The sequence below is a fragment of the Xiphophorus couchianus genome, chromosome 24 (assembly GCF_001444195.1).
Source record: "Xiphophorus couchianus chromosome 24, X_couchianus-1.0, whole genome shotgun sequence".
Lineage (NCBI taxonomy): Eukaryota > Metazoa > Chordata > Actinopteri > Cyprinodontiformes > Poeciliidae > Xiphophorus > Xiphophorus couchianus.
Genome location: NC_040251.1, coordinates 20,449,710 through 20,472,612, shown reverse-complemented (window position 1 = coordinate 20,472,612; position 22,903 = coordinate 20,449,710). Strand labels below are relative to the sequence as shown.

Here is a 22,903-nt window from a genome sequence, read left to right as displayed (position 1 = left end):
CCCCACCCATATTGTTTACCCTAACCCTAACCCCAGTGTAACCCTAAGTTTAGAGTGTTTTATGTTAAATGTAAAGAAAGTTAGAAAGCTAAAGAGGGTGCTTAACTAAATTAAAAGAAAGAAAGCCTGAAGAAGACAAAGTTATGTCGAAACGTCGCTAAATAAACAAAGAAGAAACTAAACTAAGAACAAACAAAAACAAGAAGAAAGACAAGTACTAATTCTAATTTGCAGAAAGTAAGGGAAAGAAAAGAAAGGGGTGTGTCTAAAAACTAAGTGTTGTGTTCGTCAAGTTCAGTGTACAGCACGCAGCCGAAGGGGCAGGATGGCCCGTGCCTCTCCAGCCTCCCACTCGGGAGGTTGGCTCTCTTCCCCAACCTATCCTGCCAGTGCCTCCTGCCCTGGTAGGTTGTGTGTTGTGTGTCTTGTCCCCCACCCATATTGTTTACCCTAACCCTAACCCCAGTGTAACCCTAAGTTTAGAGTGTTTTATGTTAAATGTAAAGAAAGTTAGAAAGCTAAAGAGGGTGCTTAACTAAATTAAAAGAAAGAAAGCCTGAAGAAGACAAAGTTATGTCGAAACGTCGCTAAATAAACAAAGAAGAAACTAAACTAAGAACAAACAAAAACAAGAAGAAAGACAAGTACTAATTCTAATTTGCAGAAAGTAAGGGAAAGAAAAGAAAGGGGTGTGTCTAAAAACTAAGTGTTGTGTTCGTCAAGTTCAGTGTACAGCACGCAGCCGAAGGGGCAGGATGGCCCGTGCCTCTCCAGCCTCCCACTCGGGAGGTTGGCTCTCTTCCCCAACCTATCCTGCCAGTGCCTCCTGCCCTGGTAGGTTGTGTGTTGTGTGTCTTGTCCCCCACCCATATTGTTTACCCTAACCCTAACCCCAGTGTAACCCTAAGTTTAGAGTGTTTTATGTTAAATGTAAAGAAAGTTAGAAAGCTAAAGAGGGTGCTTAACTAAATTAAAAGAAAGAAAGCCTGAAGAAGACAAAGTTATGTCGAAACGTCGCTAAATAAACAAAGAAGAAACTAAACTAAGAACAAACAAAAACAAGAAGAAAGACAAGTACTAATTCTAATTTGCAGAAAGTAAGGGAAAGAAAAGAAAGGGGTGTGTCTAAAAACTAAGTGTTGTGTTCGTCAAGTTCAGTGTACAGCACGCAGCCGAAGGGGCAGGATGGCCCGTGCCTCTCCAGCCTCCCACTCGGGAGGTTGGCTCTCTTCCCCAACCTAACCCTTACCCTAACCCCTAACCCTACCCTACCCTAACCCTTTCCCTTAACCTAACCTCAGTGTCTGTATACGTGGATGAGTGTATGTGTGATGCCTAAACCTAACCCTTGACCTTTGACCCCACCCTAAATATATGTGTGTGTACTTACCTGATGTGTCCTTATCCTAAATGTGTGTGGATGCTTACGTGCTTGTGCAACGTCACTTACCTTTTGTTTCAAACCAATCCTGGTGTGTCAATTCAAATAATTTCTGCATTTTTTGTAAGTCCATGTGAACATTTTATTTAAAAAGAATGAAGAACAGTATCACAGGGGGTGCCTAACAAAATTTAAGTTGCAGGAATAATATTAAAGAGGGGGCCGTAAGAAACAGAAACAGAAAGAAATAAATACATACCTGATGAAGACACAGAAAAAGTCGAAACGTCGTATACTGAGCACTAGGGGGCAACAAAGAGTAACAAACTCAAATTCAAATTTAACGGACGAGGAAGAGAACGGAAGGCTTGTGTGTGTCAGTTGGAGACAGACGGCGTGGCGGGAGGCTGTGTGGGGGCGCGGGATGGCCCGTGCATCACTCTCCTGTCGTCGGGCAGGCAAGAGTTTCCCCACACCTAACCGGCCAGTGCCTCACGAGCCTCCGCACTGTTCACCTGCCCGCTGTCCAGTATCCAGCTGACTTTTTCTTTCTCTTTTTATTTTTATTTATTTTTTTATATATTTTTTTATTCTATATCCTTACCCTCTGTGTTTTCCCTTAACCTAACCTCAGTGTCTGTATACGTGGATGAGTGTATGTGTGATGCCTAAACCTAACCCTTGACCTTTGACCCCACCCTAAATATATGTGTGTGTACTTACCTGATGTGTCCTTATCCTAAATGTGTGTGGATGCTTACGTGCTTGTGCAACGTCACTTACCTTTTGTTTCAAACCAATCCTGGTGTGTCAATTCAAATAATTTCTGCATTTTTTGTAAGTCCATGTGAACATTTTATTTAAAAAGAATGAAGAACAGTATCACAGGGGGTGCCTAACAAAATTTAAGTTGCAGGAATAATATTAAAGAGGGGGCCGTAAGAAACAGAAACAGAAAGAAATAAATACATACCTGATGAAGACACAGAAAAAGTCGAAACGTCGTATACTGAGCACTAGGGGGCAACAAAGAGTAACAAACTCAAATTCAAATTTAACGGACGAGGAAGAGAACGGAAGGCTTGTGTGTGTCAGTTGGAGACAGACGGCGTGGCGGGAGGCTGTGTGGGGGCGCGGGATGGCCCGTGCATCACTCTCCTGTCGTCGGGCAGGCAAGAGTTTCCCCACACCTAACCCTATGGGGTGTACTTACTTTTTCCAAGCGTTCCAGCAGAAGACGCCAACGTGATTCAGTTACTGACTAAACCCCTCGAGTGTTTTGACTGGAAGACCAGCTGTCGCCGTCTCCCCCTGCAGGTGGAGAAGGGCGGCGCGGCCATGAGATGCTGAGCATCAACGGCTCCGCAGGTACCACAGGAAACTACTTCCTGTCTGTTTCCTGGCAACATGGACGCTTTTTCACGTGTAACATTAACGAGCTCCGAGGCGTCAAAGGGTCAGAGGTCAAAGACTGAGTTGTCTAGAAACAGATTGAAGAGAGAGGCGATGCACTGCTGATGAGAAGATGTAGAAATATTAGATTTTTAGCATTTATTGATGTTTCTGCTCTAAAAGAGAAGCGGGAGGCTCAGCCGGATCAGAACCAGCGATAGGGATGGAGGTTAAAGGTTAGAGGTTCCTGTTTGGTCTCACAGGTGGAACAAACACCTGCATGATGGAGGAAGAGGAGCAGAGCAGCAGCTTCACTTCAGAGGACAGAAAACCCAATCAGAACGTCTTCAACTTTGAAACAAGTCAAACCCAGAAACATCGATGCATCACTTCCATCATTTCCCTCCTGGTGGAAAAATAGAGAAAGTTTTGAATTTTTTCCAATTGTGTGGCTGACAGTTAGTTAGATAGATAGATAGATAGATAGATAGATAGATAGATCTTTATTGTCATTGTCACAAGAACAATGAAATTTAAAAAGTGCCATCAGTCAGTGCATATGCTTAAAAACAAAAAATAACTGTCTCACAATTCACACACAATGTAAGAAATAACAAATAACTGGTAAAAAAAAAAAAAAGTAAATATGAACAGCCACATTCTCACATACATCATTCATGATGATTGATGGTTGTTTTTGATTGCATTTAGTTTTGTTAATAATCACTTCTTATTAATTATCAGAGTAAAACATCTGCAGGTTGGGTTGGCTGCTGTGATATTCCATTCACTGCAGCTGGGATGAACTGGAATGAGAAACCAAACGTTATGCTGTGCTGTGGAAAAGGAGCCTCAAAACGGCCTAGTCAAAGCTCAGACCAAACTCCAACTAATAATCTGTGGGGGAAAAAAATAGAACATGAGAGTTTCTGAATCTTTGATGCAGTGAGGTTTGATAAATAGGAATAAATGCCACATTTCCAGACGTTTATTGGTAAATTGTGTTGAAAACATGAGAGATTTTCTTCCACTTCAACATTTTTATGCTCCATTTGTTTGTCGGTTCAAATCCCAGTAAAATAAATCAAAGTTATTTGGTGCAAAACGAAAACCACCAGACCTGACATGTAAAAACCACTGGTCATTTAATTGGTCGGATCTTTAATTGGTCGTTTAATTGGTCGGATCTTTAATTGGTCGGATCTTTAATTGGTCGGTTCGGTTCTTCCAGTCTAACTGCAGCTGGTTTCTGACTTCCTGTTGTTTTTCTCTTGTAAAAATCTATTTGGTGCGTCTCAGTCTGGCTTTGGTCTCGGTGATCCTCAGGCTTTTCGATAAGAATAACCTCTAACTGCTTCCTAAGAGCTTCTTCACGCCATGCTGCACATAGAGCTACACACACAGATCCGCTCCAGCAGCAAAGTCTTACAGCCTGAATCCAATTACAAGCTTCAAAGCTGCAGAGGGACAGGAGTTGCTGCGGTGTCTCAGCAACCTGTTGCTGTGGAAACAGTGGATCTGGGTGGGTCAGAGCAGAGCGGCCGGGTTTCTGTCGGACCCCCGTGGCAGCAGCAGTGGTACGGCCCGCGCTGCCTGGTGGGACCGGCCAATCGGCTCAGAGCGGGTTTTCCTGTCTGTCCCTCTCTGGACCTGTTTGCTGAGACGAGACGAGATGAGCAGAGGGATCTGACCGCAGCTACTTCCTGTTTCAGCTGCTTCAGGTCATCAGATGAAGGACAGCAGCAGGTTTTCCTCACTGCTGGGAATCAAAGGTTTGCAGAACTTTTTAAAACTCAAAGGTCCAAAAGTAGAAGAGCTCAGCTTCAGATGGTGTAACTGTGTCTGTTTCCTGATCCTGATGTCGCTTCGCTGTTAATGTTTGGGTCTGTTGCTTGGTTACAGAGAGGCTGAGAGGCATTTGATCTAAACCATGACATCATCAAAATGTCACGAATTTGACTTTCCAGAACTTTAAGAGGCGAGGCGCGGTGCTGGGTCCGGTTCTGCTGCAGGTTCTGGTCCAGCTGGGCCGCCTGATGTTGCTGTTAATGCCAATAAGCCTGGCGGTGATGACGGAGGCACTTTGTGTTTGTGTTCATGGGGCCGGTGGGGGCAGGAAGGGTCTGGGGGGCCCATGGGGGGGCCACAGGGGGTCAGAGGGGCCCACAGGGGGTCAGAGGGGCCCACAGGGGGTCAGAGGGGCCCACATGCTGCTGACAATCAGGGTGATGAAAGAAATAAATCTGAAGCTTTTGATCCAAATGAGTTTCTCTGAAACAGAAACTTCTCCAACCCATCCATCCATCCATCCATTGTCTGTTCACCCTTGTCCCTAATGGGGTCGGGAGGGTTGCTGGTGCCCATCTCCAGCTACGTTCCAGGCGAGAGGCGGGGTACACCCTGGACAGGTTGCCAGTCTGTCACAGGGCAACACAGAGACATACAGGACAAACAACCATTCACACACACACACACACCTAGGGAGAATTTAGAGAGACCAATCAACCTAACAGTCATGTTTTTGGACTGTGGGAGGAAGCCGGAGTACCCGGAGAGAACCCACGCATGCACAGGGAGAACATGCAAACTCCATGCAGAAAGACCCCGGCCGGGAATCGAACCCAGGACCTTCTTGCTGCAAGGCAACAGTGCTACCAACTGCACCACTGTGCAGCCCACTTCTCCAACCCATCAGCTGATTTTCAACATCAGTGCAGAAAATTATGAAATAATTATAAACATTTCAAACAATTAAAACACGAGCAGCAAAGAGGAGCAACATTTAGAGCAGAAAGTTGCTGAAGCCTCAACATCTCCTTCCCAGCTTCCCTCAGTGTCCTCTGCAGGGAAACGGTGCCACCTGCTGGCAGGTCACTCATGTTCACAAACTTCAGCCTACATGAGTAACGAGTCATGTGACCTCTGCTCCCCCGCAGGCCAACAATGGCTGCTATCTCTGGGAAAACACACACACACACATTCCTCTGTGTGTTTTCTCTGCTGACCAGCTGAACGTTCAACTAAAGTGTAAAAATGCAGATTGTAAGAAAACAGACTGGATGGAATGTGAGCGGCTGATCAAAGCTTCACTCCTTCATCTCTCCCGTTACGTTTCCAGTCCCAACATTCATTCGTCCCACTGAATGGGAAAAGTTCACAACTCTTGAGGTTTTTCACCTTGTCCAGGATTCTGCTGGCGGCACAAACACTAGATTAGAGCCAGGACAGAAACTCCTCCCTCGTCTCAAATCCCCGTTATAATCCTGAAGGAAATCTGCTGCACACAGCAAGGCGGTGAGGAAGAGGAGGGAGGAAGGCTACTGCCTGCTTTCTGTGGGACCAGTGAGACCAGTGAGACCAGTGATGGTCTCTTAAGTGGTTCTGGGTTGTTGGTAAGTTTAACTGCTGCTTCACCCAGCTGTGTTTCTGTCTGTTCTCTGGATCATTTCTCATTTTTTAAAGTGAACCGTGTTGATCTGGACCCATCATCATCTTCATTCTTCCTCATTTCTGAGACTTTGTCTCCACATTTCTCGGCCCGTTGGACCAGAGTTGGGATTAAACTGGTCAAAGGTCAGCAGCTTTAAATGACTCAGGTAGTTAGCTGACCTGCTGCAGCATGGGGTTCATGATGCTAATGCTAATGCAGCACCTGTGCTGGCAAGGCTGAGCGTCTTTAACCATATTTGATGATATTTGATCATATTTAACCATTTTCTTATGCTTATCTGACACTTTTCAGCAAACTGATAATGAATGTCTGACTGCATGATGATAATAAAAGGTTGAGATGGTTTTGTTCTTGTTTTGCTGCTTAGTAGCCCAGGAACTGGTTCCACCAATAGCCACCTTGTGGATTAGCATTAGCATTAGCATGCATCCTCTCCGTTTTGATACGACTTGTTGATAACTGGCTGCAGCTTGGCCTGAACCTGTTGAGCCAAACTGAGCTACAGTTGATCATTTAAAAGCTGCTCTCTGCTCTGTTGGATTTATTCATTTCTCTCGTTTTTATCGGCCTCAGAAAATATGAAAGTCTTTTATTCTGAAGAAAAACTATTCAGTGGAAACTCCTGCCTGAACTTTATGACTTTATTACCGTCATGTGACCAAATATAATATATATAAAATTTATATAATATTCTCGTCAAGATGGCGCAGACGCAGCTCCCGTCGTGTGTGTTAATCTGTGTATATTTGCTGTAACCGATTAAGGATCCGTGCTTGAAGAACCCATGGATCATCAGTTGGGCTTTGCACAATGGCTGGATGTGGTTCTGTCGATGTTCTCTGCGATCTTCTGCTACTTTTTATACTCTTTGTTACGGAGAACCTCGCCGAGCGGAGTAGTGGCATTGTTTGCTCGCGTGAACGGCTGATTGCGCTGTGTGGGCCTCTGCTGCTGCCCGGAGACGGGCCTGTGGTCCCAGAGGAGTTACGGAGGAGACGACGGGGCTGTGGGTCTGGAGTTAAACGGAGGTAGAAGAAGAGACGGCGCAGGCCAGCGGTACCGGCGATTATTGTGGGGAACGTGAGGAACGTGAGGTCTTTGGTAAATTGGACAGACGAACTCACGGCGCTGGTTAGGACCCAGAAGGAGTACAGGGAGTGCAGTATCTTCTGCTTCACGGAAACCTGGCTACACTCACTTATTCCGGACTACAGCGTGGAGGTCTCTGGATTTTCCTTGGTGCGGGGGGACAGGGACTTTTCCAAGAGTCGGAAGAAGAGGGGCGGCGGGATTGCACTATATGTGAGTGAGAGGTGGTGTAATCCCGGTCAGGTTAACGTGAAGGAACAGATTGTAGCCCGGACATTGAACTTCTGGCTGTGGGAATGCGGCCGTGTTATTTACCGAGGGAGTTTACGTCCGCCATTTTGATCGCTGTTTACATTCCCCCATCAGCTGATGCAGCGGTGGCCTGTGACGTCATCAGCGCTACCGCAGCCAAACTCCAGACTCAACACCCGGACGTTGTTATTGTCTCTTGTCTCTATGCTGTAACTGCAAAGTAATTTCCCTGCTGGGATGAATAAAGTACTTCTATTCTATTCTATTCTATTCTATTAAACTTATAGATTCAACACACTGCATAAAATCCAATTAAACATCAACAATGATCACATTTTATTCTGGATGCATCAAAGTACTGGATCTGTAGTAACTATTATGTAGTTTGGAGTATTTGGAAGTCGTTACTTCAGCATAGAAATATTTACTACATACAGAGAAACGGCACAGAACCAAGCCCATAAAAGTCTGGACATTTCTCAGAGTTTAAAGAATTTTCAGGTATTTTAAAGTATTTTAAAGTATTTTCAGGTAATTTAAAGTACTTTCAAGTATTTTCTCGGCCCTCCCTGATCTCCCAGCAGTAAACTGGGGCGTCTGTCTGGGTTCGTTGCTGGGATCTTGTCTCTAGTGAAGGCGACCCGATTCAGGTTTCTGGGAGTAAACGGCGTTCCTCCTGCAGGATTTCTGAGGCACAGCACCCTGGTCCAATAGAGTCGGGTCCAATAGAGTCGGGTCCTATAGAGTCGGGTCCAGTAGAGTCGGGTCCAGTAGAGTCGGGTCCAGTAGAGTCGGGTCCTATAGAGTCGGGTCCAGTAGAGCAGGGTCCAATAGAATCGGGTCCAGTAGAGTCGGGTCCAGTAGAGTTGGGTCCAGTAGAGCCGGGTCCAGTAGAGCAGGGTCCTATAGAGTCGGGTCCAGTAGAGTCGGGTCCAGTAGAGCCGGGTCCAGTAGAGCAGGGTCCAATAGAATCGGGTCCAGTAGAGTCGGGTCCAGTAGAGTCTGGTCCTATAGAGTCGGGTCCAGTAGAGTCGGGTCCAGTAGAGCAGGGTCCAATAGAATCGGTCCAGTAGAGTCGGGTCCAGTAGAGTTGGGTCCAGTAGAGCCGGGTCCAGTAGAGCAGGGTCCTATAGAGTCGGGTCCAGTAGAGTCGGGTCCAGGAGAGCCGGGTCCAGTAGAGCAGGGTCCAATAGAATCGGGTCCAGTAGAGTCGGGTCCAGTAGAGCCGGGTCCAGTAGAGCAGGGTCCAATAGAATCGGGTCCAGTAGAGTCGGGTCCAGTAGAGTTGGGTCCAGTAGAGCCGGGTCCAGTAGAGCAGGGTCCTATAGAGTCGGGTCCAGTAGAGTCGGGTCCAGGAGAGCCGGGTCCAGTAGAGCAGGGTCCTATAGAGTCGGGTCCAGTAGAGTCGGGTCCAGTAGAGCCGGGTCCAGTAGAGCAGGGTCCAATAGAATCGGGTCCAGTAGAGTCGGGTCCAGTAGAGTCTGGTCCTATAGAGTCGGGTCCAGTAGAGTCGGGTCCTATAGAGTCGGGTCCAATAGAATCGGGTCCAGTAGAGTCGGGTCCAGTAGAGTCGGGTCCAGTAGAGCCGGGTCCAGTAGAGCAGGGTCCAATAGAGTCGGGTCCAGTAGAGTCGGGTCCAGTAGAGCCGGGTCCAGTAGAGCAGGGTCCAATAGAATCGGGTCCAGTAGAGTCGGGTCCAGTAGAGCCGGGTCCAGGAGGGAAAGCAACTGAATCTTTGTGAATAAGAAGTCATGAAAGATGCATCACTCCGTTTTTAATCTGCTGGATTTTTTAGCCGCAGCTGTTTTCCATCTTGTGTCGCTGCAGTGACTGGAAAGCCCCCAGTCTACTGGAAGATGGCCAGTATAGATGTCTGAGTTTAGTGGGAAACTAAACATTCCTTTGCTGAACAAATGCAGCCTGGTGGGGTTAAAGTTGAAACCAGGGCAGGTAAACCTTCACCTGGCTCAGGTGTTTCACCTCAAGCTAAGATCAACTTTAATATTCTGTAGAAAACCATGTTTACATCACATGAACCTTTGAGCATCCTTCCAATCTGGAGGTCGCGCTAAACCAGACAATTTCACCAAAACTTAGTGAATAACTGCCAAGCCCTGCTCTTGTTTTGAAAGCCCCGCTCTTATTTTGAAAGCCCTCCACTATGTCTCTCATCATGTAAAAATATTTGCAGGTCAAGGAATCATTTGAGAAACTTCCACATTTTATCTGGTGCCAGTTGGATTCAATTAAAAATCATTTTATTGCTCTCAAAGCCAAGTGAAATAATCTGGATTACAGATTATTTAACCCTCCTAAAGCAGAATCCCAGGATCGTCATGGAAACCATCCAGTAGCTTCCTTTGGTTTAAACAACGATTCACTGATCAGTTTAAGTTTAAATGAGAAGGAGTTGGTTTGGTTGTGCTGAAAGCCTCGAACTGGAGTGAATCCAGTTCATATCCCTGATTTCAAACTGGATTCTGTTTCTTTCCACTGACGGCCATGTTTCTGCCTTCAGGCTGAAATGGTCGATGTGGCGTCACGGCGAACATTGCCGTCAGAAAACGAGGTTCATGTGGCCAGAAATGTTCTCTCCAAGATCTTACGCAGCTCCATGAGGTAGAGAAGGTGTTTCCTGTAGTCGGTCCAGTCTGTGCTTGGTGTTCATGGGAACCACTGGTTTTAGTGGTGATCACTGTGACAATCACATGTTTATTACATGTTTATTACATGTTTACTGGTTGCATTGTGGTTGTGATGTGATTCTTAGGACTGTAAATCTATTTCATGGTAGTTCCAGCTTTGATGACATTATTAAGACATAATAGATGTTTCCATGTTTATCATGTAGAGTCTGTCTTTCCTTTTCTCTCTCTTTACGTTTCATTTTTATTCAAAATGAATAAATAACCAAATTAAAGTGTGCGCTCCTCTTCCTCTACATGCTCTCCAGGAAGAACCGCTTCAGGGGGTACGTTGACTAAAAATCATTTCAGTTTCAGTTGCTCTGTTTCTGTAAATGAGAACATTGGTTGCAAGTTTCTTTTATATGATCCTAATTATTACCTATAATTAATGTGAACTTTGGTAATAATAAGTGTCGCTTGGAGCGACCGGCAGAAAGCTGAACTGCTGAACTCTGCAGACTCCTGCCGTTTCTCTTCCTGTGGAAAACTGAAGCTAGTTTGGATGTCAACGGCTCGGCGTTGTGTTGACTCTGCAGGAAAAATGATCCGGGCGTCCGGCCCCATTCCTGGCACTCCTCCAAGCTGACAGAAGAGGAGTCTGAGCCCGCCGGGTCCCAGGCTGCCGCAGCGCCACTCTGGCAGCCAAAACATGAAGCCAGGTTAGAAATCCAGGCTCAGCTTCCTGCTTTCCTCCATTAAAATCATTCAAGAGTTGTTCCAGCAATTCTCTTTATCAAAAGGTCCAAAGAGTCAACTAAGACTGAGAAGACTCAACACAGCAATCAGCTCGGCTCAGTGAGCAGCATGGAGAGACTGGCGCGTCCTTCCCATCCGTACCCGCCGGGTCGTCTTTCTCCGCCTCCATACATGGACGGTTCTGAAGCCTTTTCTGGATCAGGAGCTAAAAGAGACTCCGCCTTCAGCTGCTTCTCTGGCAGCTCCAGTCCTCCTGTTCTCCGTTCCAGCATGTCTGGAGGGAAAGGTGCCAGTACTGAAAACATTTTCTTTAAGGGTCTTCAGAGTGAAGGACCTCAGCAGAATGAACCACACAGATTCCTGCAGCCAACTCTCGGGACCGGAGGCTGGCAGGGGCCACAGGGCGAGGAGCAGCCGGTGTCTTGGGTTTCTGCTCCGGGCGGAGCCGGTGTCAGCCCAGTGTGGCAGGTACCAGAGAAGAAAAAATCCCAGTCCCCTCCTCCTCCACCACTGCCTCTGCGCAGTGACAGCTTTGCTGCAACCAAGGTGTTTCCATTCTCTGAAGGTCCGACAGACAACTCTTTTGAAAAGCCGACAGAAAACAACCAGAACTCTCTCCGATTTCAGAACCAGCTGCACCCCAACAAACTCTTCTCCTTGTCCAGCAGTGATGTCAGCCAGCTGCGTTATGCCCAGTCTCCTGCCCACCACAGGCAATGCAGTGATGAAAGCCCCTTCTACCTTCAGACCAGGAAGGCTCCACCAACTAAGACTCAAAGTGTTGGGAGTTACTATCGGAGCCTCCAAGATCTGCCCTCTAATGCCTTTAGTCGAAAACACACTCTGCACTCCATGGCAGCCATGACAGGACAGGACAACGGAGGGCACAGCCGACACCTTGGCCCTTCAGGTAACCATCCAATGCAGACTGGCGAGTTCAAGGCCAGACAGAGTAAAGCTGGGGGATGGAGAGGAGAAACAGAGAAATCCCAACAGATGAACAGTAGCGAGTCAGGTTTCCACAGCTCCCTAAAGGCAAATGTTAAGGCCAAACACCCGACACCTCAGGCCCAGATACCTCACTGTGAAAATCAAGACCAAAATGGGGATGGTGTGTACTACGAAACGTCTCTTCAAAGCACAGAAGAACCTTCAAAGAGAGCTAGTGATGAGATGAAGAGACTCCTTCATCAGAGTATTGATTATAAGGTTGGTCTTTCAAGACACCAAGACCTGTGGATGCCTCAAGAAGATCACAGAATATCAAATCTGAAAACTCCCCTTCTCCACTTCCTGGCTCAAGAGAGTCGGACGTTGGCAGAGAGGCAAGCAGCAGTTGCTACTACATCTCTGATTTCCACCCAGGATGTCTGTGAAACCACAACCAACAGCAGTGTGAAAGCAAGTCGTCGCAGTGACCGCTATGCCACCACCCTTCGTAAGGAGATCCAGCAGAAGAGAGCCCAGCTGCAGAAGAGCCGAAGCGCTGCAACCCTGATGTACGAGGCTGAGGAAGATGATGAAGAAGAGTGGAGGTCCATGGAAGCCACTGCTTCCTCAAATACCTACAAGGACCATTTAAAAGAGGCCCAGGCGAGAGTCCTTCAGGCCACCTCCTTCCAGAGACGAGACCTCGAGCCTCTGGGGCCAGAGGCACCTGTTCTTAAAGCACCCTATGGGCGAATCAGGGGACGTAGGCGATTCCATCCGGCCAAGAGGACACATTCCTTCTCAGAGCCAGACAAGATAGACAAAGTGGGAGTGGATGGAGAACCCCAAAGCGGCTCAGAGCAACAGAGAAAGTTCTTTGAGACCAAACCTTGGTTTCCCAGGCCTGTGCTGAAGTCAGGTCATGGTTCAAACCTTAACCCAAGCCAAGATGACACAAGCAAGTCAGGAGAGACCTTTCCTTCTGGAGACAGTGATCAGTCTCAACCACACACAGACGAGCAGAGTCCTGGAGAAAAGCAGGTTTTACTGGAACAGCAGAGACTGGGTACCTTCGCTGAATACCAGGTCACCTGGAACAAGCAGAAAAAGCCTCCTGATGCCAAAACACAAGGGCGATGCCACTCAGCGGAAAACATTCTAGATGCTACTGCAGAAGAGAAAGGTGTTTGCATTCATGAGAGATCCAGATCTTCACCTTCTGCAGACTTCTACACACAGGTGAGCAAGATTATGTTTGGTGTGATGGTTCAGAAACATCCGGTTAGGAGACAAATGTAAAGACCTGCACAGCTTTAGAGATATGTCCAAATGTAGAAACCAAACTACTGCTGTGTTCATGAAAAGTCATGAGAACACTTGATATGAATTGATTCAGATATTTAATCTGTTCCATTCTGCTTTGAAATGCTAAACATGACTTTTGTCTTTCAGAAGATTTCCTCTCATTGGAGAGATTCTCAAACACAGGAGAGCAGGTCGGCCACCAGGTGAGCTTCACTGCCTGGTACCCAGAATCTCATTTAACCAAGTAATTGCTTTCAAAATGTTAAAGAGGATTTTTCAGGTTTGTGCACCAATTTTCTCTGGTCATCAAAACCGCAATGAGGACAACGATGTTTCCTGAACGCCACCAGGCTGAACTCCTCTAACGCTGAGGCAGTAATTCATGCTAAAGGAGCCCCAACCAATTACTGAGTGCAGCCTGACTTCTAGAATATCCTTTCAGTTGATTGGATGCAATATTCTATTCTTCTGAGACAATGAAATTTGGGTTTTCATTCTTTAAAAGCTAGAATCATCAAAATTACAAACAATAAAGGCTTGAAATACTTCCCATATGTGTGACGAATCTAAAGGAGTTTTACATTCTAAAAGGAGTAACAAAAACTTTTTCACGATCTTCATATCTTGAAGACATATCATACCATACCAACTTTATTTATGAAGCACTTTATTCACCGACAGGTGTATAAAGCAATCATAAAATACAATGCGATTATAAAATAGAAAAGATTGTACCTCTAAGTTTGAGGCCAGGGTTTTCTGCTGTTGGTGAAGGAGTTCAGGAATCTTCTTCATCTGTTTATGATGGAGGGATGGAACGGAAGATGGGTTAGCTCAGTCTGTGATGGTGAAGAAAGAGATGAACCATGAAGCAAAGTGTTTGGTTTACTAGTTTCTCTCTGGATCAGGACCGGAAGACTAAAATCTCAGATACAAGTTGGGGCCCATTTTCCTCTGCAGACATTTTCTTTCATTTCTGGGGTTTATGTTGGAAGAAGAATTTTGCCTTCAGGTTCTGATGAGGTTTGAATTTTGACCTTTAGAGAGACGGTAGGGTCACCGGACCGCGGCCCAGTACCCAGAACCGCGGGGGTTTTCCCAGGCGCTGCCGACCACAGAACCGAACCCAACCCGACCGGTTCCTCCCTCTCCTCCGGCACCATCGGCCCAAACTCTGAGCCCGGGCCGCCGCCCGGTCATTTAGGACCAGAACCCACATCCTCCTCAGGGGAACTCCCCGTCTGCGGCCAGCCGGACCGGACCGGTTCTGCCGGTGCCGCCCAGTCCATCTGCCCTCTGCAGCCGGACCCGACCCGGTCTCCCTCGCCTCGGTTGGCTCCTGTCAAACCGCAGGATGAGCCGCAGCTCAGGTACATCCCTCGTGTCCCAGAGCAGCTTCAGCCGTTTCAATCATGAATAAATGAAACATTAAACTTTCATTCATTCATTATTCACCATATAACTCATGAACACATTAAGCCTTTCACTTAGTCATATTGTGGGACACAGCTGCTCCGTAACATCATCAAGAAGTTCATTTATGTTCATTTCATCAGCATTAAAAAGTGAAACTCGTGATACAGAAATGTTAGATTTAGTCCTGAATAATCATAAGAAAAGCTTTTTCACCTTAAAATTGTAAAGGAAAGTTGAGAGGAAGGAAAACCTATACCAATGGGGATAACTGCAGTGAGATATGGTTCTAGTTTAAACGTATTTCTGTTCCTGTCAATAGTTCATTTATGTCTCAGCTAAATTTAGGTTTTTATTTGTAGAATATCTTTGAACTGTAAAACTGACATTGTGATAAATCAAGTAAAATCCCGATCAATGGATAAAGGAAACAGAATCAGTACCAGACCATTCAGGTCGACTGCAGGTCTGTCGCTTTCTGCTGTTGGCAGGTCAGAATCAGAACCACAGAACCCAGCAGCGATGGAGGCGAGCGGCCCGGTGAGAACGGTTCCGGTCCGGATCGTCCACAGCGAAGGCGGCGCGCACCGGCGGGGTCAGCTGCCGCAGAGTGCCAAGTCCGGCAGCCCGTCTTCTCCGCCTGCAGAGCTGGCATATCCGTTCAGCACCTGCAACCGGCAGGAACCGGAACCCGGCCAGGAACCCCACGGAGCCCGGACCCTGGAGGAAGACGCCAAGAGAGACGAGCTGGCAAGGGACATCATGGGCAGGGACAAGTCTCTGGTGGACATCCTGGACCAGAGCGGCAGGAGGACCACCATGGACCTGATGGAGGGGCTGTTTGCCCCGGACCCGGTCCTGGAGGCAGTCCAGCTGCGCAGGAGGCCGTCCGCCGGATCCAGGCCGCCAGGCACCAGCAGGTCCAAACCACCAGCTGTTCCTAAAATATCACACTTTAACCGTTTAGAGTCACGAGATCCTAAAAATGTTACGATGCTTCTCACAAAAACAAGAGGTGATTTGATCACAGACCAGGGGCAAGTCCAGTCCTCAACATCTCTGCTCCAACACACCTGGATCAGGTCAAACACTCGTCACCAGCCGAGTGCAGAGCCGGATGAACGCTGCTGGAGCAGAGATGCAGCTACAAGTAGCAGGACGGTTGAGGACTGGGCTGGGGGAATCCAGCTTTAACGCTCTCATTAGTCCCAGAACCACTAAACCAACATCAGGTTGGTGTTAGTCCGCCCTCTGGTGGAGAACATCTGGAATACCAACTACATTTCAGGAACTATTGAGAAATGACTGTGGAATAGTCAATGTAAATAAAATGTGTTTTTTAAACTAATTTAGAGCTTAACTCAGTTTCATTCAATGATATTTGGTCTTTAAGTGAGAACAATGAGAACCTGTGGGACTTCCTCAGGAGAGAAGAGGAGGACGTTCCTGTCTCCGCCTCTCTGGTCCCAAGCTCCTCCTACTACAACACATCGGCTCCCAAAGCTGAGCTGCTCATCAAGATGAAGGACATGCAGGAGCAGCTGGACGAGCAGGACTCCGAGGACGAGCTGGACGTCGATCTGGCCAGTAAAAAGGTAAAACCTGTCCTCTCACGCCCGACACGCCGCAGAGCAGACGGGTAAAGTTGTTTTACTGCATTTATCGGTTTTCAGCAAGAGCTGATGTCCAGCCTGGCCAGGAAGCTGGCGGTGCTGCGGGAGGCGCGGCAGAGCCTGGCGGAAGACGTGGAGGAAAACGAGGCGCTGGGCCGGCAGGTGGACGCCACCGTCCGGCGCCTCTGCCGGCCCAATCAGATCGACAGGTTCCGCATGTTTGTGGGTGACCTGGACAAGGTGGTGAGCCTGCTGCTGTCGCTGTCGGGTCGTCTCGCCCGGGTGGAGAACGCCCTCAACAGCCTGGAGGACGGAGCGCCAGCAGACGAGAAGGTGGGGAAACTGAGGCCACGAGCGTTAGCTGCAATTAGTTTAGCTACAAGTAGCTTTAACTGCAATTAGTTTAGCTACAAGTAGCTTTAGCTGCAATTAGCTTTAGCTACAAATAGCTTTAGCTGCAATTAGCCTTAGCTACAAGTAGCTTTAGCTGCAATTAGCCTTAGCTACAAGTAGCTTTAGCTGCAATTAGCCTTAGCTACAAGTAGCTTTAGCTGCAATTAGCCTTAGCTACAAGTAGCTTTAGCTGCAATTAGCCTTAGCTACAAGCAGCTTTAGCTGCAATCAGCCTTAGCTACAAGTAGCTTTAGCTGCAATTAGTTTAGCTACAAGTAGCTTTAGCTGCAATTAGCCTTAGCTACAAGTAGCTTTAGCTGCAATTAGCCTTAGCTACAAGTAGCTTTAGCTGCAATTAGCCTTAGCTACAAGCAGCTTTAACTGCAATTAGCTTTAGATACAAGTAGCTTTAGCTGCAATTAGCCTTAGCTACAAGTAGCTTTAGCTGCAATTAGTTAAGCTACAAGTAGCATTAGCTGCAATTACCCTTAGCTACAAGCAGCGTTAGCTGCAATTAGCCTGAGCCACAAGTCGTTTTAGCTGCAATCAGCCTTAGCTACAAGTAGCTTTAGATACAATTAGCATTAGCCACAACTAGCTTTAGCTGCTATTACCCTTAGCTGCAATTAGCTTCAGCTGCAATCACCCTTGGCTACAAGTAGCTTTAGCTGCAATTTGCCATAGCTACAACTAGCTTTACTGCAACTAGCTTTAGCTACAAATAACTTTAGCTGCAACAAAATTTAGCTGAAACTAGCCTTAGCTAATACTAACTTTAGCTAACACTAACTTTAGCTGCCACTAGCTTTAGCTTACACCAACTTTATCTAACACTAACTTTCGCTGCAATTAGCCTTAGCTACAACTATCTTTAGCTGCAAGTTGCTTTAGCTGCAACTAGCCTTAGCTACAAGTAGCTTTAGCTGCAATTAGCCTTAGCTACAAGTAGCTTTAGCTGCAATTAGCCTTAGCTACAAGTAGCTTTAGCTGCAATTAGCCTTAGCTACAAGTAGCTTTAGCTGCAATTAGCCTTAGCTACAAGCAGCTTTAACTGCAATTAGCTTTAGATACAAGTAGCTTTAGCTGCAATTAGCCTTAGCTACAAGTAGCTTTAGCTGCAATTAGTTAAGCTACAAGTAGCATTAGCTGCAATTACCCTTAGCTACAAGCAGCGTTAGCTGCAATTAGCCTGAGCCACAAGTAGTTTTAGCTGCAATCAGCCTTAGCTACAAGTAGCTTTAGATACAATTAGCATTAGCCACAACTAGCTTTAGCTGCTATTACCCTTAGCTGCAATTAGCTTCAGCTGCAATCACCCTTGGCTACAAGTAGCTTTAGCTGCAATTTGCCATAGCTACAACTAGCTTTACTGCAACTAGCTTTAGCTACAAATAACTTTAGCTGCAACAAAATTTAGCTGAAACTAGCCTTAGCTAATACTAACTTTAGCTAACACTAACTTTAGCTGCCACTAGCTTTAGCTTACACCAACTTTATCTAACACTAACTTTCGCTGCAATTAGCCTTAGCTACAACTATCTTTAGCTGCAAGTTGCTTTAGCTGCAACTAGCCTTAGCTACAATCAGCCATAGCTACAACTAGCCTTAGCTACAAGTAGCTTTAGCTACAAGTAGCTTTAACCGCAACTACTTTTAGCTACAAATAACTTTACCTGCAACTCAATTTAGCTGCCGCTAGCTTTAGCTAACACTAACTTTAGCTAACACTAACTTTAGCTAACACTAAATTTAGCTGCCGCTAGCTTTAGCTAACACTAACTTTAGCTAACAGTAACTTTAACTAACACTAACTTTAGCTAACACTAACTTTAGCTGCCACTAGCTTTAGCTGCAATTAGCCTTAGCTACAACCAGCTTTACCAGAATGTCTTGTTAACTCGCCTCCTTCCTCCAGCGAACGCTGACCGAGAAGCGGAAGCTGCTGATGAGGCAGCATGAAGACGCCAAGGAGCTGAAGGAGAACCTGGACCGCAGAGAGCAGCTGGTGTTCGCCATCATGGAGGCTCACCTGGACGCCGAGAACCTGGACGACTATCGCCACTTCGTCAAGATGAAGTCTGCGCTAGTCATCGAGCAGCGGAAGCTGGACGACAAAATCAAGCTGGGCGAGGAGCAGCTCAAGTGCCTGACAGAGAGTCTGCCACCGGAGCAGAGGCCGCCACTCACACGTTGAAACCATGACACCCGACCATGAGGCCCGACGTGGGAAAACCTCATCGTGAGGAAATCTGTTTTTGAGTTTCTCAGTTCCGACTCTCCAGACGATTTTGTTGTTCAGCTTCAAAAATTCTGACAAAAACAGAAATGCTGCTTTGGAACTGAGTGACTTCATTTTTCCAGAAGCTGGAAGTCTAACAGGAAGAGACCTGGTCCTGGTTCTGGTCCTTTCCTTCTAGGTCCGGTAGACCCGGTTCTGGAGAACAGCTTGGTTGTCGTGTTTCTGCCGAAAGCCAAGTCCTGATTTATCTCCAGCTGATTTAATACTGAAATCATATTTTCTAGTAACTTACTGTAGTTTTGGTGTCATTTATTCTCATCGTTTTTATTTAAGCTGAACAGAGAAATCACTTTTCAAAGGTTCCCATCATGTAACATTCCCAAGTCTCTTATTTTGGAGTGAAGCTGAAGTTCCTGGACGCTAATCCCAAACTGAAGGAGCTTCAACACGTTTCCTCCTGGGAATATAATCTGAGGTTGTCTGGCAGCTGAGATTTTTATCCTGTTTAGCTGCAGGATCCCATCAGACCGTCAGTTCCCCAAACAGAGTGAAAAACTGCTCGGGTCCAGTTTTAAGACTAAAATCTGAAAAGTGTGGTGTGCATTTGTGTTTACCTCTAAATAAACACACTGCTTTAATAAAACGGTCAAGTTGTTTTTTCTTAAATATTTTATTGAAAAAAAGAGAAACAGTTCATTTCCAGAATTTCAAACCATCTGCATCGTGGTTGATGATGAGGATGATGAGGACGAGCCTGGAGGGGGGCGGAACCGTTTCCAACCCCACCTGGGAGAAGCGAGTGGCAGTGGAGAGAGAGGGTCTCCCAGATTACACAGCCAGCCTCTTCATCCTCATTCAGAGGAAGCATTTCCATCATCAGAGTTTAAAACGACAAGCTTAAATAGAAAATCTGATTCCAGAAGCTGGAACTGAAGACATGTAGCATTCCGGCGCGCTAACGCTAAAGATGAAAACATGATCCGAGTTTAAATCAGTAATTTCACTGAAAGCTCGACCCGCAGAAACCGGTCAGAGTGAGACCTCTCTATCAGAGACGGGCCGAGTTGCTGCTGATCGCTTGAAAACCACCAGCTCCCCCTAGTGGCCACTTAGCGAACTGCAGCCGCTTCAGCTTCTGTCCTCCCCGAAAACAGATCAGCTGATTCTTACTTCAATAAAATCCAAATCAGAAAAAAAGGATAAAATCTAAATTTGGTGGTTTTCATCTAATTCGATTCAGTTTGAATATTTCTCGGTCGTTTCTGAAAGGCTTTAAACCTTTCAGAAGCAGAAACGTTCGACTGCTTCAGGGCCAGAAAAACATTTTCATCGTTTAACAATGAAATGTTGTTAAGCAATTAAACATGGATTAAAACCAGAACCTGAAACCATCAGCAGACAAATCTAACGTCCAGCGCTGGAAGCCCGATCGGATCCAGATGGTTTGAAACGGAACCAAAATTACATCCATACAAAATAAAATAGAAAATCAGCAAAAGAAGAAAAGTGGAAATTTAATCGGTCCAAAGTCCGCCAGTCTGTTCTTGATAAACCTCGATGACGTCTTCGTCTTCCATCCCCAGCTGCAGCGGACAGACAGAGACAGGGTTAATGTCGAGTCTGGAAAAACCTGGAAGGACCTGGATAAACCTGGAATGACCCGAACCATATGCAAAGCACAGAGAGACCTGGACCAGGTCATTCCACAGAGACCGGTTACCTCTTTGGGAGTCTGGTTGTCTGCGATTCTCTGGCCCTCGAACAGAAACCGTAACGTGCTGGCTGGGACGCCCTGCAGACGGGAAAACATGAGGGGTCAGAGGTCAGGAGGGGTCACAGCTCAGGAGGGGTCAGAGGTCATACCTGTCTCTGGCTGTAGGACTCTTTCAGCTTCTTTAGATGTGTCGTCATTTTGACCTTGAAGTGGATTTCGCTGCTGTCCTGTGCGGAGAAACGGCGCAGCTTTTTCAGAGACAGAACCTGCTGAAGCTTCGGAGGCTGACGGCAGCGACGGCTTTAACCACAGAAGAAGAAACGCGGCTGCAGCAGGAACGAGTGTTTTACCAAATTATTGTCCTGCTGAATCTGACTGGTCCAGATCCGGTTTGGACTGAAAGTGTGGCAGCACTTAGGTTTAGGTTCTGATTTAGGTTCTGAGCTGCTAATCCAGCCTGAAGCAGTTCTGCAGAAACTGATCCAATCGGCGCCAATAGCAGAGCTTCATCATTGGACGATTTAGGGGGAAAAAAGTCACTATTTTTTCATTTGAGTGATTTTCAAACATTACAAGTTAGAAGGATAATTAATAAGAACATAGCTGTGCTGTGAGAAACGAGGTGGGAGGATTTCAAATGAAGGAATTCAATTCATAAAGTAACTAAACTGTTTGTAAAAATCTGACCTGCTTTTCAGAGCATTTCAGTGTTTCAGAGTGAAGCTTCAGCCGCTCATCGGTAAAACGGGTCGGCCGAATCTCAGAACCAACATGGGCAAATATTCACTGATTAATAAATCAAGATATCAGGATAAACAGACTGGATTCAAACGAGTCTTTCCTCCGAGTCGATCCGCGGTCGCTAACGGATCAGATCAGCTCTGTGTTGTAACCCACAATAATCTAGTTTCATAATTAATCCTTCTGGTTTCATCCAGATTAATACTCCAGGATGTGATGCCTTAACTCCAGGAAAATCCAGAGTCCACAACAAGAACACAAAAAGAGTCAAATAACTTCCCAAGTGAATTCTAAGGATGAGTTTCTAAAGGGCAGAATGCTCCGAGCTTCTTAGTGTGGTGAAAATAACAGAGTTAATCTTAATAATTACAAATTATTTAACTAAAATTGATCCCAATTAAATCAAAGATTATGTGCGAAATGTAAGAAAATAAGCACTTATTGTGGTTAGGGTCCGATCTTTTGACATATTTTAAATCTTAAACCTAAACTAGCAGCTCGCATGATAACTTTGTTATTCTTGTAATCTGGATGAAGCAGGAGGGATTAGCAGATGATCCAACATTAATTTGCTCCTATTAATTCATATAAATGAGCATCAAATAACCAGCGGCCTGACCTGGCCGATGACTTTTAGTTTGATGTACTCTCCATCCTTCTTGTCGCCCCCATCTTGACTGGAAGGTTTTGTCTCCTGAAAATAAACCAAACACAGAAATGTCAGCGAGGCCTGGCCGTTTCCTCTGATGGGTTCACCGCCGAACCTCTCACTCTGCACGCCTCGGGCATTTGGACCGTCTTTGTTTCCTAGCAGAATGGTTTTTCTAACTGAATCGAAACAGAAGCTAAAAGTGTTGAGTTTGGGGCCTGAAGCTACATCAGCTAGCCGTTAGCCCGTTAGATAACCAGGTCCTATGAACAACACAGGCATTAAAACACGCGTTTCCGGTGGCTGCGCGGAAGAAAGCCGACGTGACGCCAACCGATCCCATCTCACCGTGTCTGACATGTTCGTCTCTTCTCTGTCCCGGTAAACGTCCCGACAGTTGATGTAGCGCTAGTTCCCAAACGGATATGTTGTGAGAATTTTGCAGCAGCCGGAAATGACGCAGGGAATGTTTTCAAAATAAAAACGGGGTCCTGCAACCGGAAAAGCTGAAATTCCGTCAAAGTAAAACCTGTTTCGTTTTGTTTTATTTTTGTTTCTTTGTCCAAACCTTCTTTAATAAATAAGCTTTAGAGTAATGATTTAATGTAATATTTTTACGTCTTGTAAGGAGTTTAACTGCTTTAAAAAATGTTTCTCTGAAATTTTTTTCAGAATAACCTATATGTGCAACATATAGGTTTTAAACATATTTTACATATTTTACAAATGTCAACATTTACATTTAGAAAATGTGCATGTTTATTTACATTTGTAAATAAACTGAATCAAACTCTTGTCATATAAAAAGTTACATGTGTTTTTATGCAGAGAATGGTATGATCTAACTGGGTTTGTGCCTTTCCCATCAGAAAACCGAACAGCATTGAAGATCGATTGAATCTGGGAAACAGGTCCAAGTTGAATTGGCTCTGCTAAAAACAACTTTGATCATTTATGT

At 45.9% G+C, this 22,903-nt stretch overlaps 3 protein-coding genes across 3 annotated transcripts; 2 read left to right on the top strand and 1 right to left on the bottom strand.

Annotated features, from left to right (window-relative positions):
* Positions 1-1,185: 1,185 nt before the first annotated feature.
* LOC114141216 (spidroin-2-like) lies at positions 1,186-10,065 on the top strand. Its single transcript, XM_028011701.1, has 5 exons — positions 1,186-1,219; positions 2,699-2,749; positions 4,137-4,369; positions 4,741-4,998; positions 8,257-10,065. The coding sequence occupies exons 1-5, from the start codon at positions 1,186-1,188 to the stop codon at positions 9,304-9,306; spliced, it is 1,626 nt and encodes a 541-aa protein (XP_027867502.1). The 3' UTR covers positions 9,307-10,065.
* Positions 10,063-20,041, top strand: LOC114141215 (protein Shroom2-like; the record flags this gene model as incomplete). Its single annotated transcript, XM_028011700.1, has 10 exons — positions 10,063-10,184; positions 10,519-10,536; positions 10,789-10,911; positions 10,993-13,117; positions 13,331-13,386; positions 14,227-14,553; positions 15,088-15,516; positions 16,023-16,191; positions 16,270-16,542; positions 18,518-20,041. Coding segments are annotated over 10 exons (3,921 nt in total), but the record flags the coding sequence as incomplete, so codon positions are not given.
* sumo1 (small ubiquitin like modifier 1) lies at positions 19,493-22,428 on the bottom strand. The gene is made up of 5 exons (XM_028010789.1): positions 22,294-22,428; positions 21,916-21,990; positions 20,705-20,782; positions 20,562-20,633; positions 19,493-20,424 (listed from the first exon to the last, which is right to left on the bottom strand). Exons 1-5 carry the CDS (start codon positions 22,303-22,305, stop codon positions 20,356-20,358), a joined length of 306 nt encoding a protein of 101 aa, XP_027866590.1. The 5' UTR covers positions 22,306-22,428; the 3' UTR covers positions 19,493-20,355.
* Between the last annotated feature and the right edge of the window lie 475 nt (positions 22,429-22,903).

Bases quoted from the DNA above. Each gene is read 5' to 3' on its own strand.
- LOC114141216 (XM_028011701.1), top strand. From the start codon at position 1,186: ATGGCCCGTGCCTCTCCAGCCTCCCACTCGGGAG. The intron at 2,750-4,136 runs GTACCACAGGAA...CTGCTTCCTAAG, and splicing joins GAGCATCAACGGCTCCGCAG to AGCTTCTTCACGCCATGCTG. The intron at 4,999-8,256 runs GTGATGAAAGAA...CAGGATTTCTGA, and splicing joins ACATGCTGCTGACAATCAGG to GGCACAGCACCCTGGTCCAA.
- sumo1 (XM_028010789.1), bottom strand. The intron at 20,783-21,915 runs GTCAGGCCGCTG...TTCTCCGCACAG, and splicing joins AACTAAAAGTCATCGGCCAG to GACAGCAGCGAAATCCACTT. The intron at 20,425-20,561 runs GTAACCGGTCTC...TGTCCGCTGCAG, and splicing joins ACAACCAGACTCCCAAAGAG to CTGGGGATGGAAGACGAAGA.